Raw genomic sequence first — 12,811 nt, forward strand, 5'->3', positions numbered from 1 at the left:
TGGTATTTTTAGACAATTCATCAAATTGTCATTTCATTATTTTAAAGTCAGTCCTCTTCAAGAAATAGATGACTAATATTAATGTCATCATTATCAGGAAATAGCTCAGCATCTGTGTGATACTTTTTTAGATGTATTGAAATTCTTTTTACAGGTTTGGTTTTTATAGCACATCTTAGCTAGTTACTGTGTTATGGAGGAAAAGATTCTCATTATTTTGGCATAATGGAGCTAGCTACATGATTCTAGAGAAGTAAGTGTTGAGTGGGAAGACTTGGCTAGCTAAAGTAAAACATGGATTCTAAGGAACCAAGTTACCTTCTGAAATTTTGATTTGTGTTGGTAGGAGGAGAATAGGCTATAAATGATGAAGCAAAGGCAAGAAACTTTCTTTTTTTTTTTTTTTCATTATCAACCTTGATGTAATAGAATATTTAAAATGCTTTCCTACCCTTAAGTATCTTTATGCTTGGAAAAAACAGAACATAAGTCTAAAGGTATGCTTTAGGATATTTGGGCTTTGTTTTTATTTTAGTTTTTATTTTTATTCAAGTGTTGGATTAAAAGTAATTTAGTGCTCTGAGATTCACCATTCTAGGTTTTTGTCATGCAACTAGTATCTTCTATAGGAATAGAAACTGCTGATAACATGATAAAAAGATTCATGTACTTGATTGACAACTGATGTTCTTGGTGCTACAAAAATACATGTATTAATATCCATGGCCTTTCTTCCTATTCTATTTTACAATGTAGATAAATTGTTAGGAAATTTTGTATTATTCCTGGAGGACAATAGTGACTGAAATCTTACCAGATTGTTATGGTAGAAATAGAATATTCAAGCATAGCTCTTTTTGATCTAGTAAGTACTGTATTGTTTTTATCTTTAAGTAAAATTTTCAATTCATTTCACTGCTGTGCATTAGTATCTTAAATGCCATAATTTTTAAAGCAGTAGATTACTTCTGCCATGAATGTTTGTCAGTCAGACTTCCTATTCCATTCTACCTAATAAAGATTAGAGGTAAACATTTAAATGTTCCAAAGTTTCCTTTTATTTAGTTCCAAAGTTTCCTTTTATTTAGGTTAAAAACCAAACTAGGGGGTTTGTTTATTCATTTTAGGAACACTTCATTTTTCAATCTCATACTGAATAAGAACATTATACTTACTAAAAGTTTGCTAACGATTGACAGCATTTTTCTCATGTATTTTCAATGAGATGGACATAGGAAGAAAAACAAGTTTTCAAATCCCTTTCAATCTGGTGTATCTGTTTATCTTTTTTTTTTTTTGTTTCTGTTCATTTACTCATGCATTACATCTGATGTTTATCTAATTTGGCTATCTTTTAGGTACAAGAGACCACTTCATCAATGTTACTTCTTAGCTTTTCTTATTTTTTCTGTACATAATGGCTTCCACCTATGAGTCCCATTTGTAGTTATAGATAGTATTATGCACTGAACGTTAATCCACCTCAGTCTAGGTTATTGTCCTATCAGAGAAGACTGAAAATTATTTGAATAATTATTTTCTTAATGCTCTGAAAAATATATAATTACTACCACTCTAGTTACATAAGAGAAAAGTTATTTCATTACATACAAAAAGTACCTTAGAGTAGTGGTTTTCAAAGTGTGCTTTTGGACCCTTGTCCTTTCAGAGGTCCAAACGGCCAGTTATTTTCTTAACAATTCTAAGACATTATTTGCCTTTTTGTTCCCATTCTTTAACAAGTGTACAGTAGGTTTTTCAGAAGCTACACGGTGTATAATATTAAAACTGATTGATACAGAAGCAGATATGGGGATTTATTATATTCTATTCAATATAACATTAAAGATATTTGCATAGAGGTACAACAGTACTGTTCTTGCTGATTTTTTGTTGTTTTGGAAAAGATGCATTTTATAAAAATACATTATTTATGCTAACATGTAATGAATTGTTTGTGATTAATAAATGGGGCAGTCTTGACTTTGTACTGTTCAAATATGTACTATCAGTTACCACAACTTAGTTACTATCAGGTCTATACTAACACACTTCTGCTTTGACTACCGTGGTGTATTAACTATGAGTAATTGCATAAAATGAAACTTTGTTGCTGGCACCTTAGTCTGCAAACCATTGTGTTAATAACAAATGCACATCATTATCAGTGAGCTGTCATATTACTTCTTTCTAAATCTGCCCAGCATTGGTCACTATTCAAGTGCTATTAGTTCCTGCACAGAAATGAAAACCTATAGTTGTGTTGCTTCCTTATGTCCTGGTGTTAAACCCACATGCTGTTTTACAAAATGGATAATTTAAAGAGTGAATTGACCAACAAAGATAAAAATGTGACAAAGACACATAAAGTGCTAACATGGGAAAAAAATTTGAATTAAACTTAAAAGGAATTATAGAAGAAATAGTTAATCACGAGGGCACTTGGGTGGCGCAGTTGGTTAAACATCCAACTCTCGTTTGGTTCAGGTTGTGATTTCAGGGTCCTGAAATGAAGCCCCGTGAAGTCTCCTTGAGATTCTTTCTACCTCTTCCTCTGCCCTCCTGCTGGAGCTCTTTCTCTCTCTCTCAAATAAATCAATAAATCTTAAAAAAAAAAAAAAAAAAAAAAAAAAGAAAAGAAAAGAAATAATCATGGGAATACTGACACTGCTGCTATTCCAGGGAATTAGGTACGCAGCCAGAGGAACTTAGTGAAGGTAAATGAATTGATATAAATGAACAGAGTGGTTATGACAAAAACCAGCTTCTGGGAGAAGTACTGGCAAGCCACTTCACGTTCTAGGGCCTCTCAGAGATTTTCATATTTGAAACTGCAAGGGGTAAAATGTTGTAAACTGATCCAAACTTAGAAAGGAATAATTTGCTAAGGAATAGAAAGTCCATATTTTAAGTTGTACACTAAGAATGCAAGTGCTATTCAAACTACTGTTGGTAATTTTTTTTTTTTTTACAAAGAAAACACTTAAATTCTCAATAGCTCTAATGTTTTAAATTATAGTGTACTATATAAATATTTTACTGTTTTCATTCCCCTATATATTATAATCGGTGGTGAAGAGTTTTTAGGGTAGGGTTTTTGGATGTAATCATACAAACAAATGTCTTTATGTTACCCTTTATACTTACCTCCTATATTTTCTGTCCTTATGAATAGTATAACCAACCAGCCTAAGACCTAGGGAATGATTTGTACTCCTTTTCCTCCCTCATAGTTTACATTTTCTAATTTTTTAACAGCTTTCATAGGCCTCCCCATTGCTTCCTTCCTCATAGATTGTCCTTACTTATATGTTTCTGCACTGAAGGAATTTATATTCTAGTAAGGTAGATACTATAGATAACAGCAGTAAGATAAACTATAATTGTCTCTTAAAGGGCCATACAAACAAAATGCTTGTGCTAAGAATATGCAAGAGGATAATTCTTCATTGAAGAGGTGGCATTTGAGCTAAGTCTTGGAAAATGCACTGATTATGACAGTCAAAAATAGAGACAAAGGACATCCTGATAAGGAAAAATATAACACACATTATAGATTTGTAATTATTCCTATTTATAAAGCTCATAAAAACTTTGGATCTGCACTACTTGCATCCTGTTTCATTCAATTTTGTACTCTAAAACTCTTAAAAGCATTTAGGTCTGACACTTAAATTTCTTATATGCAGTATTGTAGCTTTTGAGTTTTTAGAATTCATAATTAAGGTCATTTTTTAAATTCTGATTTTAATGCTGTGAAAATAGTGAGCTACTCCTAAGTCTTATTGTGTTCAATAGACAGTAAATATATAACTGAAATCCTGATTTTTATGTAAAATTTTCTATTCACAGAGTAAATTTGAATAGTTTTCAATATATATAATACTTAAGATTATTTTTTGTAATACTTCCCTAAATTGCTTCCTTTCCATTTTTCCTGCCTAGGTGAATGAATCAACTCTCTTTTTTTCACAGGTTTTCTGTGAAGACTCTAATTGATCGGTCCTGCTTTGAGACAATTGACGATTCTTCTCCTGAATTTAACAATTTTGCAGCTATTTTGGAACAGATTCTAAGTCACCGGCTAAAAGGTAAAAGAATTAATATAAGTTTATTCTCACAACAGCTTTCTTTTTTATAAGCTTGAAATTTTAGAATCCATACAGTTTGATGTGCTTTTAGATAATAACCGTATTGCATCTTGAGAAACATAAAACTGATTTTAGAATGCCTAATCTTTTGACCTATGCTTTGTCCCTGGAAATGAATTTCTGTTCTCCTATTTATGCCTGTTTCCAGGGTGCATTAAAAGTGTTGAGTGCATTAAGTGTCACATACAGGGAGCAGAGTCACTTTCCGTAAGTAATTAAAATAAAAGCTTCAATTAAAAGGTAGCTCATCTTCAGAGGCTACTAGATGGTATTTTGACCAACTTACAAAGAAGCATGCAGGCATTAAGTTTGTTTGCTTAACCTCTATTTCATTTAACTTTGGAATCTTTGAAAAGGTTTTCTGCTATAAATAGTTAAAAGAGGTATGTGGGAAATATGCTCAAGTATGGTTTTAAAATAAATCAGTAAATATATTTACATTAGAAAGATAAATCTCTTAAAATTTAAAAGGTAAGATGGGAACTGTGGTCTCTCAGAATTATAAAATATGTTTACATTTAAAATACCTGTAAAATAGAGATGATAACACCAAGAAACATTATATAGCATAACTCTTAGTAATAAGTAGATAACTTTATTACATTAATTCCATTATCTTCCTGAAGGAAACTTGATCATCAGCTGTTTTCACTCAAGTTTTTATTATCTTTACTTTCTTAATGGTATAGTTTGAAATAAGTAATCTGCTTTGATCAGATAACTTGTGAGAATTTCAAATTTAAGCTAAAGGATAATTCTTTTATGTGGTTTTTGATGCTGAAAGCCTCAAGTTTTACTCCTAAGTGTTTAAATCAGTTGAGTAGTCTTGTGTGCCTATAATAAAGGGTTGAAATTAATTCCATGGGAAAATAAAATCTGGATTCAATCATTCCTTTGCAATTTAAAATGGGGTCCATAAAATCACTTTTCTGTTAAAAGTTTGCTTTTCTGTTAAAAGTTTGTTATTTTGCATTTAAAAAGTTATTTTTGCTGTCCTGTATTTCCTAAATTTTCTGCCATTTATGTTACCTTTTATAAGAAAATAAGTTTCTATAGAAGCAGAGGATAGGAGACTATTTTGAGATATTGTTTGGGTTACTATATTGTGTGGTGATAATACTTTAAAATTTTACATATAAAGTTATAAATAATACTTGACTAAAAAACACATGCAACATAGTAGAACTTGATGTTCACAACTATTTTATCATAATACCTCAATTCCCTTGATTCAGCATACATTTAGCATATGATTCACTCACAAAATACATAAGCAACTATCAGCAGAAAAAAGGCCATGCTGAGATACCCATGCTAAGTGATTGAGCAGACTCAGGACCACATACATGGATCCCTCCTGCACACCAGCCTGCCCTGCCCTCTTCTGAGTCCTGCCTCAGCAAAATCTAGATGATAGACCTTTAGAATTACTTAACAATGAGTGTCATTTCTAAGAAACCAGTGAACTACTCGTTGAAAATAGAATCCGTAGTTGATTTATGGATAAGAATTCCACTACAATGACTAAGACAGAATGATGATACATTGAAATTTGTGTTAATTTTTTAAGCTATGTAAAATTAATAATTTATGCTTTTAAAAAAAGTTCCTGTAGATTGACTAATGTGGTCACTGTTTTTAGTATAGGTATGAGTCATGAAATGATCTTTAGCTTTTGGGTTGAAGTATTTTAAAGACTCAGGCATTTACAGACTTCATATTATTTTAGTATTTTAATATGTAACAAATTGTTTTTACTTATGGAGAAGTTATTATTTTGATGGTGTGTTCACCTAAAATTTAGTATATAACAGCTAATTTTTCCAAAGTTTCTCTTTATAGAATTATAGATTTAAAATGTATAACTTTGTGTGTTTGTGAGATTTACTTTTCTATAGCTACTTTTTATTTTTTAAATATAAAGGGCATTTAGTTTAAATATGAAATCTTTCAGAGAAAGATAAAATTCACCTCCAGGCACAAAATAGGCTCTACTGACACAGGTAAAGTGGAAAACTGAAACATTTATTGATTCATTTAAAAAATCCCATTATTGAAGAGAAGGAAGCTTTTCAAATGACATACATTAATCTTGTTTGGAGTTATCGCTCAATAAAATGATGATCTTAGTTTCCTGGAATATAGCTGAGAACCACAAACTAATCAAAGAATGTAGAATTCAAAGAGGCCTCGGTTCATATCTTCACTAATTTTTGGATTTTTTTTTAAGTACCATCCTTCTCTCCCCCCCATCTGCACCTGTCCTAATAAAAGCAGCTGTAGACGTTGAGTATGTAAATGGAATGTCTTATTGAAGCAATTTGGGGAAATTGGGCATTTTATGTGTTCAGCAGCAGTTGTACCTCACCCTGTAATCCATAGTGCCTCTTCAGATAGCTCCACAAATCACAGATTAAAAACTACTCTAGGCTCTCTCCTGAGGCAATCCACTCAACTATATTTGTAACTAGTGGATGTACAGTCTTTGTTTTAATACTTCTGATGCGTGGGAACTTAGGATAGTAAAGCAGTTCATCACATTTTGGGGCAGTTTATATTGCTAGAAAAATCCTACATAAATAAAGCCAACCTATCTGACTACTTTTGTTCTATTTCCTGCCATTTTTTCCAGTTTTGAGCTTAATAAATACTAATAATTGCTATTATATAACCCTTTCTCCTCAGTCCTCCTTTTTTTCTAGGTAATGTATCTCTTGCTCCTTCAATGCTCTGAAACCATCACTATCTTATTTTTTTAATCACTGGTTTATTAGTATTGCTCTTAAAATCTGATACTCTGGGCTGAGTGAAGTGCTTCAGAGAGGTGAACTCAGTGTTAGTTCAGAACTTAAAATTACAATGACATTTGATTACCATATTACACTTTTGGTTTACCTTGAAATTAAGGCTATGTCCAGTCCCACAGAGTTTTAAAAATTGAACTATTACTTTTTTATGTTTTAGTTCTCTAATAAATTAGTTTCCTGTGTACAGGTTTGATAGGGATAAATACAGTATTATTTCCTTTATCATCCACTTTAGAGATGAATGAGTTAGCTATAAAAAAGAAATTTAGGAGACTTTCTAAAGATGAAGGGGCCATACTTTCCCCTATTTCTCTTACTAAGTATATCTAAAACCCTGGATGTTATTATATAAAACAAATAAAACAAGACTCCAAAAGGTAGAAGAAGGGAGACTGTCTAAGGACTTTAAGACTTTAGGAATGATGTGGTGGGTTCTTTGAATTTTCTGATTGCCTTGTATGTCCAAGACTGGATAAACTAGTAGCCTATAAATATCAGCAGGTACAGAAAACAAGGCAGAAGACTTTTCTTTTTAATTTTTGTTAAAGATTTATTTAGTTTAGAGAGAGAGCGAGTGAGCATGAGCAGGAGGTCCAGAGAGAGAGGGAGAGAGAATCTCAAGGAGACTCCCGACTGAGTGCAGAGCCTGACTCAGGGCTCAGTGTCAGGACCCCAAGATCACGACCTGAACTGAAATCAAGAGTCAGATGCTTAACTGACTGCACCATCCAGGTGCCCCAAGGTGGAAGACTTTTAGACAGTCCCTGCTCTACCTTACCCAAATGCACTGAAGAAGTTGGTACCACCCCCCATCCAGGCCAGAAAAGGCTAGATGGGGAATTTAGAATTCCCTCTTCATAAGATGGTAATAGACTGTTCCACCACCACCATTAGAATGGTATCAGAGAAAGCCAAGCAGAGAACTGGGACCTTTTCCTTCCCTGCTGGTTGTGAACCTTATCTTCCCATTGAAAAATCTTCCCAAATGAAAAGTTTGGACTTCCATACCTACCCAGCAGTAATGAGGGGTCATTTCCCTGCCATCCTGAGATTGTGTCAGAAGAGACCTATTAGAGACTTATGACTTTCAACATCACCCAACAGTAATAAGGCTACTCCCAGTGCATTGTCAATGGAAACCATGTAGAAAGCCTGGACTCCCACCTTCACCCAGCAGTTATGAGGACTCTCCACATTCAAATGTCAAGGGAGGCCAACTGGGAAAAGTGGACTTCTTCCACTTGACAGTAATGAAGTGGTGCTCCCTACTCCTTCCCTTCCCCTGTTAGGACTGTCATAGAAAGCCAGTGAAAACACAGAAGGTTTAAGGTCCCAAGACTCATAATATGAACATGTTCAGGATCACTTGTCATACCAAGAACCGGGAAGATCTCAAATTGAATGATAAAAGACAATAGATATCAACACTGAGATGACAGAGGTCTTATGTATTTGTGACAAAATCCTAAATTGGTATGATAAAAAATGCTTCAATAAGCAGTTATAAAAATGCTTAACAAATGAAAAAGTAGATAATATCACCAAAGAAATAGAAGATATAAAGAAGAACCAAATAGAAATTTTGGTTAGGACACCTGGGTGGCTCAGCAGTTGAGCATCTGCCTTTGGCTCAGGGCCTGATCCCAGATTTCTGGGATCAAGTCCCCCATCGGGCTCTTTGCATGCAGCCTGCTTCTCCTCCCTTTGCCTGTGTCTCTGCCTCTCTTTCTGTGTCTCTTATGAATTAAAAAAATCTTAAAAAAAAAGAAATTTTGGTAAATTTGGTAAATTTTGAAAAATACAAAACCAAAAAAAAAAAAAAACTCAATGGATAGACTCAACAGGAAGATGGAGGGGACAGAGGAAATAATCTGTGAACTAGAAGACAGAAACAAATTTTTTAAACAACAAAGACTAACAATAATCTAAAATTAAACAGTAGACTTAAAAAATACAGCTGCAGGGACCTATGGGACTGTAACAAAATATCTAACCCTCTTTTCATCAGGGTATCTCTGAGAGGAGAAAGAAGAAGGGGCTGAAAATGAGCTAAAAACATAATGGCTGAAAATTTCCCAAATTTGTCAAGAGACATAAACATAAAAATTTGAGAAACTGAGTGAATAATAGAATAAATCCAAAGAAATTCATGCCAAGATACATTATAATTAAACTTTTGAGGAAAAAAAAAGACACTGGCCATTATATAAGACTGATGAATCACTACCTCTGAAACCAATAATACATTATATGTTAATTGAATTTAAATGAAATTAAAATAATCTTCCATCAAAAAAAGAAAGACAAAGAAAAAATGTTGAAAGTAGCAAGAGAAAAATTACACCTTTGTAAGGAAAAAACAGTTTGGATAATAGAGCTCTCATTAGAAACTGTGGAGGCACTTCTTTCAAGTGCTAAGAGAAAAATGTCAACACAGACTCCTATATCTAGCAGAATTATCCTTTAGTAATAAAGGAGATATCTAGACATTCATAAGGAAAACTAAAAAATTTATTGACAGTAGATTGGCTAAAGAACTGTCTTCAAGCAGAAGTGAGATGATAAAAGAAGCAAGAAAGAACATGGTAAATATAATAGTTTTATATTTTATTTTATTTTATTTTATTTTATTTTATTTTATTTTATTTTATTTTATTTTATTTTATTTATTTTTTAGTTTTCTGTTCCCTCTGTTTTTGATTTCTCTGTTTTCCTTTTCTTGTCTTCCTGTGGGTTACTTGAATGTTTTTTAGAATTCAGTTTTTATCTGTACTTTTTTTGAGTGGATGTCTTTGTATAGACTTTGTAGTCATTGCTCCAGTTACTACTTTGTATATATATAATTTATTACAGTCTATGAATGTTATAATTTTCCGGTCTTCAATTTAAGAGCCTTATCTTTCTTCATTTCCCTTCATTCTCCCCCATTTGCAATATAATTTCTTTAAGAAAGTAAAAATAGAATTACTCTTTAAGCCAGTAATTGCGTTACTGGGTATTTATCCAAAGAATACAAACACACTAATTTGAAAGGATATATGTATTCCTGTGCTTACTGTAGCATTATTTACAATAGCCAAATTATGTAAGTAGCCCATGTTCATCAATAGGTGAATTGATAAAGAAAATATGGTATATATATACAAATACACACAAAATGGTTATATTTAACAAGAAAAAAAATGGGGCACCTGGTGGCTCAGGTGTTAAGCATCTGACTCAATTTCAGCTTAGGTCATGATCTTAGCGTGGTGAGATCAAACCCCATGACAGATGGGTATGGAGCCTACTTAAGATTCTCTCTCTTCCTCTCTTCTGCCCCTCTCCCTCCCCCCACTTGCTCGTGGTCTCTCTCTCTCTCTCTCTCTCTCTCTCTCTCGATAAGAAAAAAAAAGAGAATGAAATCTTGCCATTTGCAAAAACATGGATGGAGTTAGAGAATATGATGCTAAAAAAAAAGAATATGCTAAATAAAGTAAGGCAGGAGAAAGACAAATACCTTATGATTTCACTCATGTGAAATTTAACAAAGTAAACAAATGAACAAAAGAAAAACAGAGACAAACCAAGAAACAGACTTTTAACTATCTATAGAGAACAAACTGACAGTTATCAGAAGGGAGGTGAGGTGTGGATTAAGAGTATATTTATGAGGACCCCTGAGTAATGTATAGAATTGTTGAATCACCATATTGCATACTGAAACTAATATAACACTATATGTTAACTGTACTGGAATTAAAATTAAAAACTTAAAATATGCATATAATTGCTTTACATACTTCCCCTACAAAATATTAGAACCACAATAGACTGTTAAAATTAATGTTTCCACCATTAAAATTAACACTCAAGAGGAGAAGGCCAGCCTATTTCAGGTTGCCAGTGTGTCCACCACAGAGTCTGGGATGTACAAGGCAAAGAAACTTACCTGCTGTGTCATTTCTTGGCTTCCAGGGTCCTCTAGCAGTCTTCCTTTTATTCTCCATCTTCAGAATCTTCTCATACTTATTTTATATGTATGTCCAGAGTTTGTAGTTGTGTTTAGCAAAAGTAAAGTGCATCTATTTCATCTTGTCTGGAATCAGAGTTCTCCTTTAATTTTTTAATGTGAAGAATTATACCAGTGGTTTTCCTAATGTTAAATCATCCTATATATTCTTGGGATAAATCCAACTCAAGCCTCATGTATTGTTTTAACATACTTGGCCAGGTTTAGGATTTAGTTTGCTAATATTGTAGGAATTTTGGTTCTGTGTAATTTCTCTGTATTTTGTTATCAAGATTATATTATCTTCACTAAATGAATTAGAGTTGTTTTATCTTTTTTAATTCTTTGTAAGAATTTTCCCTAAGTTTGGAATTGTCTGTTGCATAGATTTTGCCAGTAAATAACCTGGGTCAGGTGGGGTGGTATGCATGTGCTTACAGGTCACTTTAGGTTTTTGACTTCTCATATATCTTCTTTCCCACTATCAATTTCTTCTTTTCCGTGCCCTCTTGTTTAATCCCTGTTAGTTGCAGTTTTTCCTTTCACTGTGCCATATTTAAAATAGCTAAATTTATCTAAATGGTTTTCAAAAGTTGAAGCTTACTGAAGAGATCCTAAGACTAAAACATGTAGCACATATTCATCTTTATAATATTGTTTTAAAAGCTGAGATTCTGTTTTTTTAAAAAAAACTTATACCCTACCCTCATTATTTGTGAACCATCCTCTCCCTCTTCTGAAGGGTATGATGTGTTTCATTCATGTTGCTGTTAAAGAACAAAAATTCCATCAGTGGATATCTGTTGTTATTTTCCATGCATTTGTCAGCCAGTGCATGGAAGTGCTTGGTCCCCTTTTGCATTCCTAATATTATTAGTTCTTTTTCTTCTTTGTTTGTAAACATTATTGCCAGAGATTTGTTAATTTTCTTAGTCTTTCAAGTAATTAATTTATGGCTTTTTTGATCATTTATGTATGCTAATGACACCATTGTTTCTTCTGTTTTCTTTGAGTCTGTTTTATTATGTTGGACTCCTACCAGATTATTTTTCAACCTTCTCTCCAGGTACTGCTTTGCTTACATATATAAGTTGGGAAATACAATATTTTTTAATATTCATTTTTAGGTAATTTCTACATTTCATTATAATCTCTTTTTTGGCTTATGTGTTATTTAGAAGTTAATTTTTAATGTTACTGGAAATAAGAATTTTACCTATTAATTTTTATTTCTATGTTAACAAAATGATCAAGGAATTTGGCCTGCATGGCAGATTTTTTGAAATTTGTAAGTTTTGCTTAATGGCATAGCTTATGGTTAGTTTTCATAAATGTTTCATCTTGAGAAGAATGTGTATTCTCTAATTGTTAATGTTTCTCAAGTGTTCATTTTTGACAGCTTGATCTATTAATAAAAGTTTGAAACCTGTGTTATTATGATGGATTAATCAGGTGATTCTTACAGATATGTCTATTTTTGCTCTCTGTATTTTGAGCCTATTGTGGTATATTCAGTTTTAGGGGTTTTATAGATTCCCTTATTTTCTATTTACTTACCATTTTTGGCTTCTTAAGAATTTCTGTGATTTTTTTCATATACTAACTATATTATATATATGTATTTTTTAAAGATGTATTTACTGGGGTATCTGGGTGGCTCAGTGGTTAAGCATTTACCTTGGCTCAGCTCATGATTCTGGGATCAAGCCCTGAGTCAGACTTCCTGTTCATTGGGTAACCGGCTTCTCCTTCTCCCTCTGACCCTTTACCCTGCTCATGCTCCCTCTCTCTCTCAAATGAATAAATTTTAAAAGAAATTTTAAAAACATAGATTTATTTATTTTTTGAGAACAGTAGGAGAA

At 32.7% G+C, this 12,811-nt stretch overlaps 1 protein-coding gene across 12 annotated transcripts in view; it reads left to right on the forward strand.

The window, feature by feature from the left end:
• RUNDC3B (RUN domain containing 3B) overlaps nt 1-12,811 on the forward strand; it is a 142,437-nt gene that overhangs the window by 13,328 nt on the left and 116,298 nt on the right. For 11 of the 12 annotated variants that reach the window (XR_012002652.1, XM_072764180.1, XM_072764182.1 and 8 more), the window contains exon 2: nt 3,976-4,091. Coding sequence is in view for 4 of the 12 variants with exons in the window: in XM_072764180.1 (XP_072620281.1) it covers nt 3,976-4,091 (116 nt within the window). In the remaining 8 variants the exon portion in view is untranslated. Of the gene's footprint in view, nt 1-3,975; nt 4,092-4,299; nt 4,359-12,811 lie in introns of all 12 variants that reach the window. The other variant, XM_072764188.1, reaches the window with a different exon arrangement.

The sequence above is a fragment of the Vulpes vulpes genome, chromosome 7, assembly GCF_048418805.1.
Source record: "Vulpes vulpes isolate BD-2025 chromosome 7, VulVul3, whole genome shotgun sequence".
NCBI classification, from domain to species: Eukaryota; Metazoa; Chordata; class Mammalia; order Carnivora; family Canidae; genus Vulpes; species Vulpes vulpes.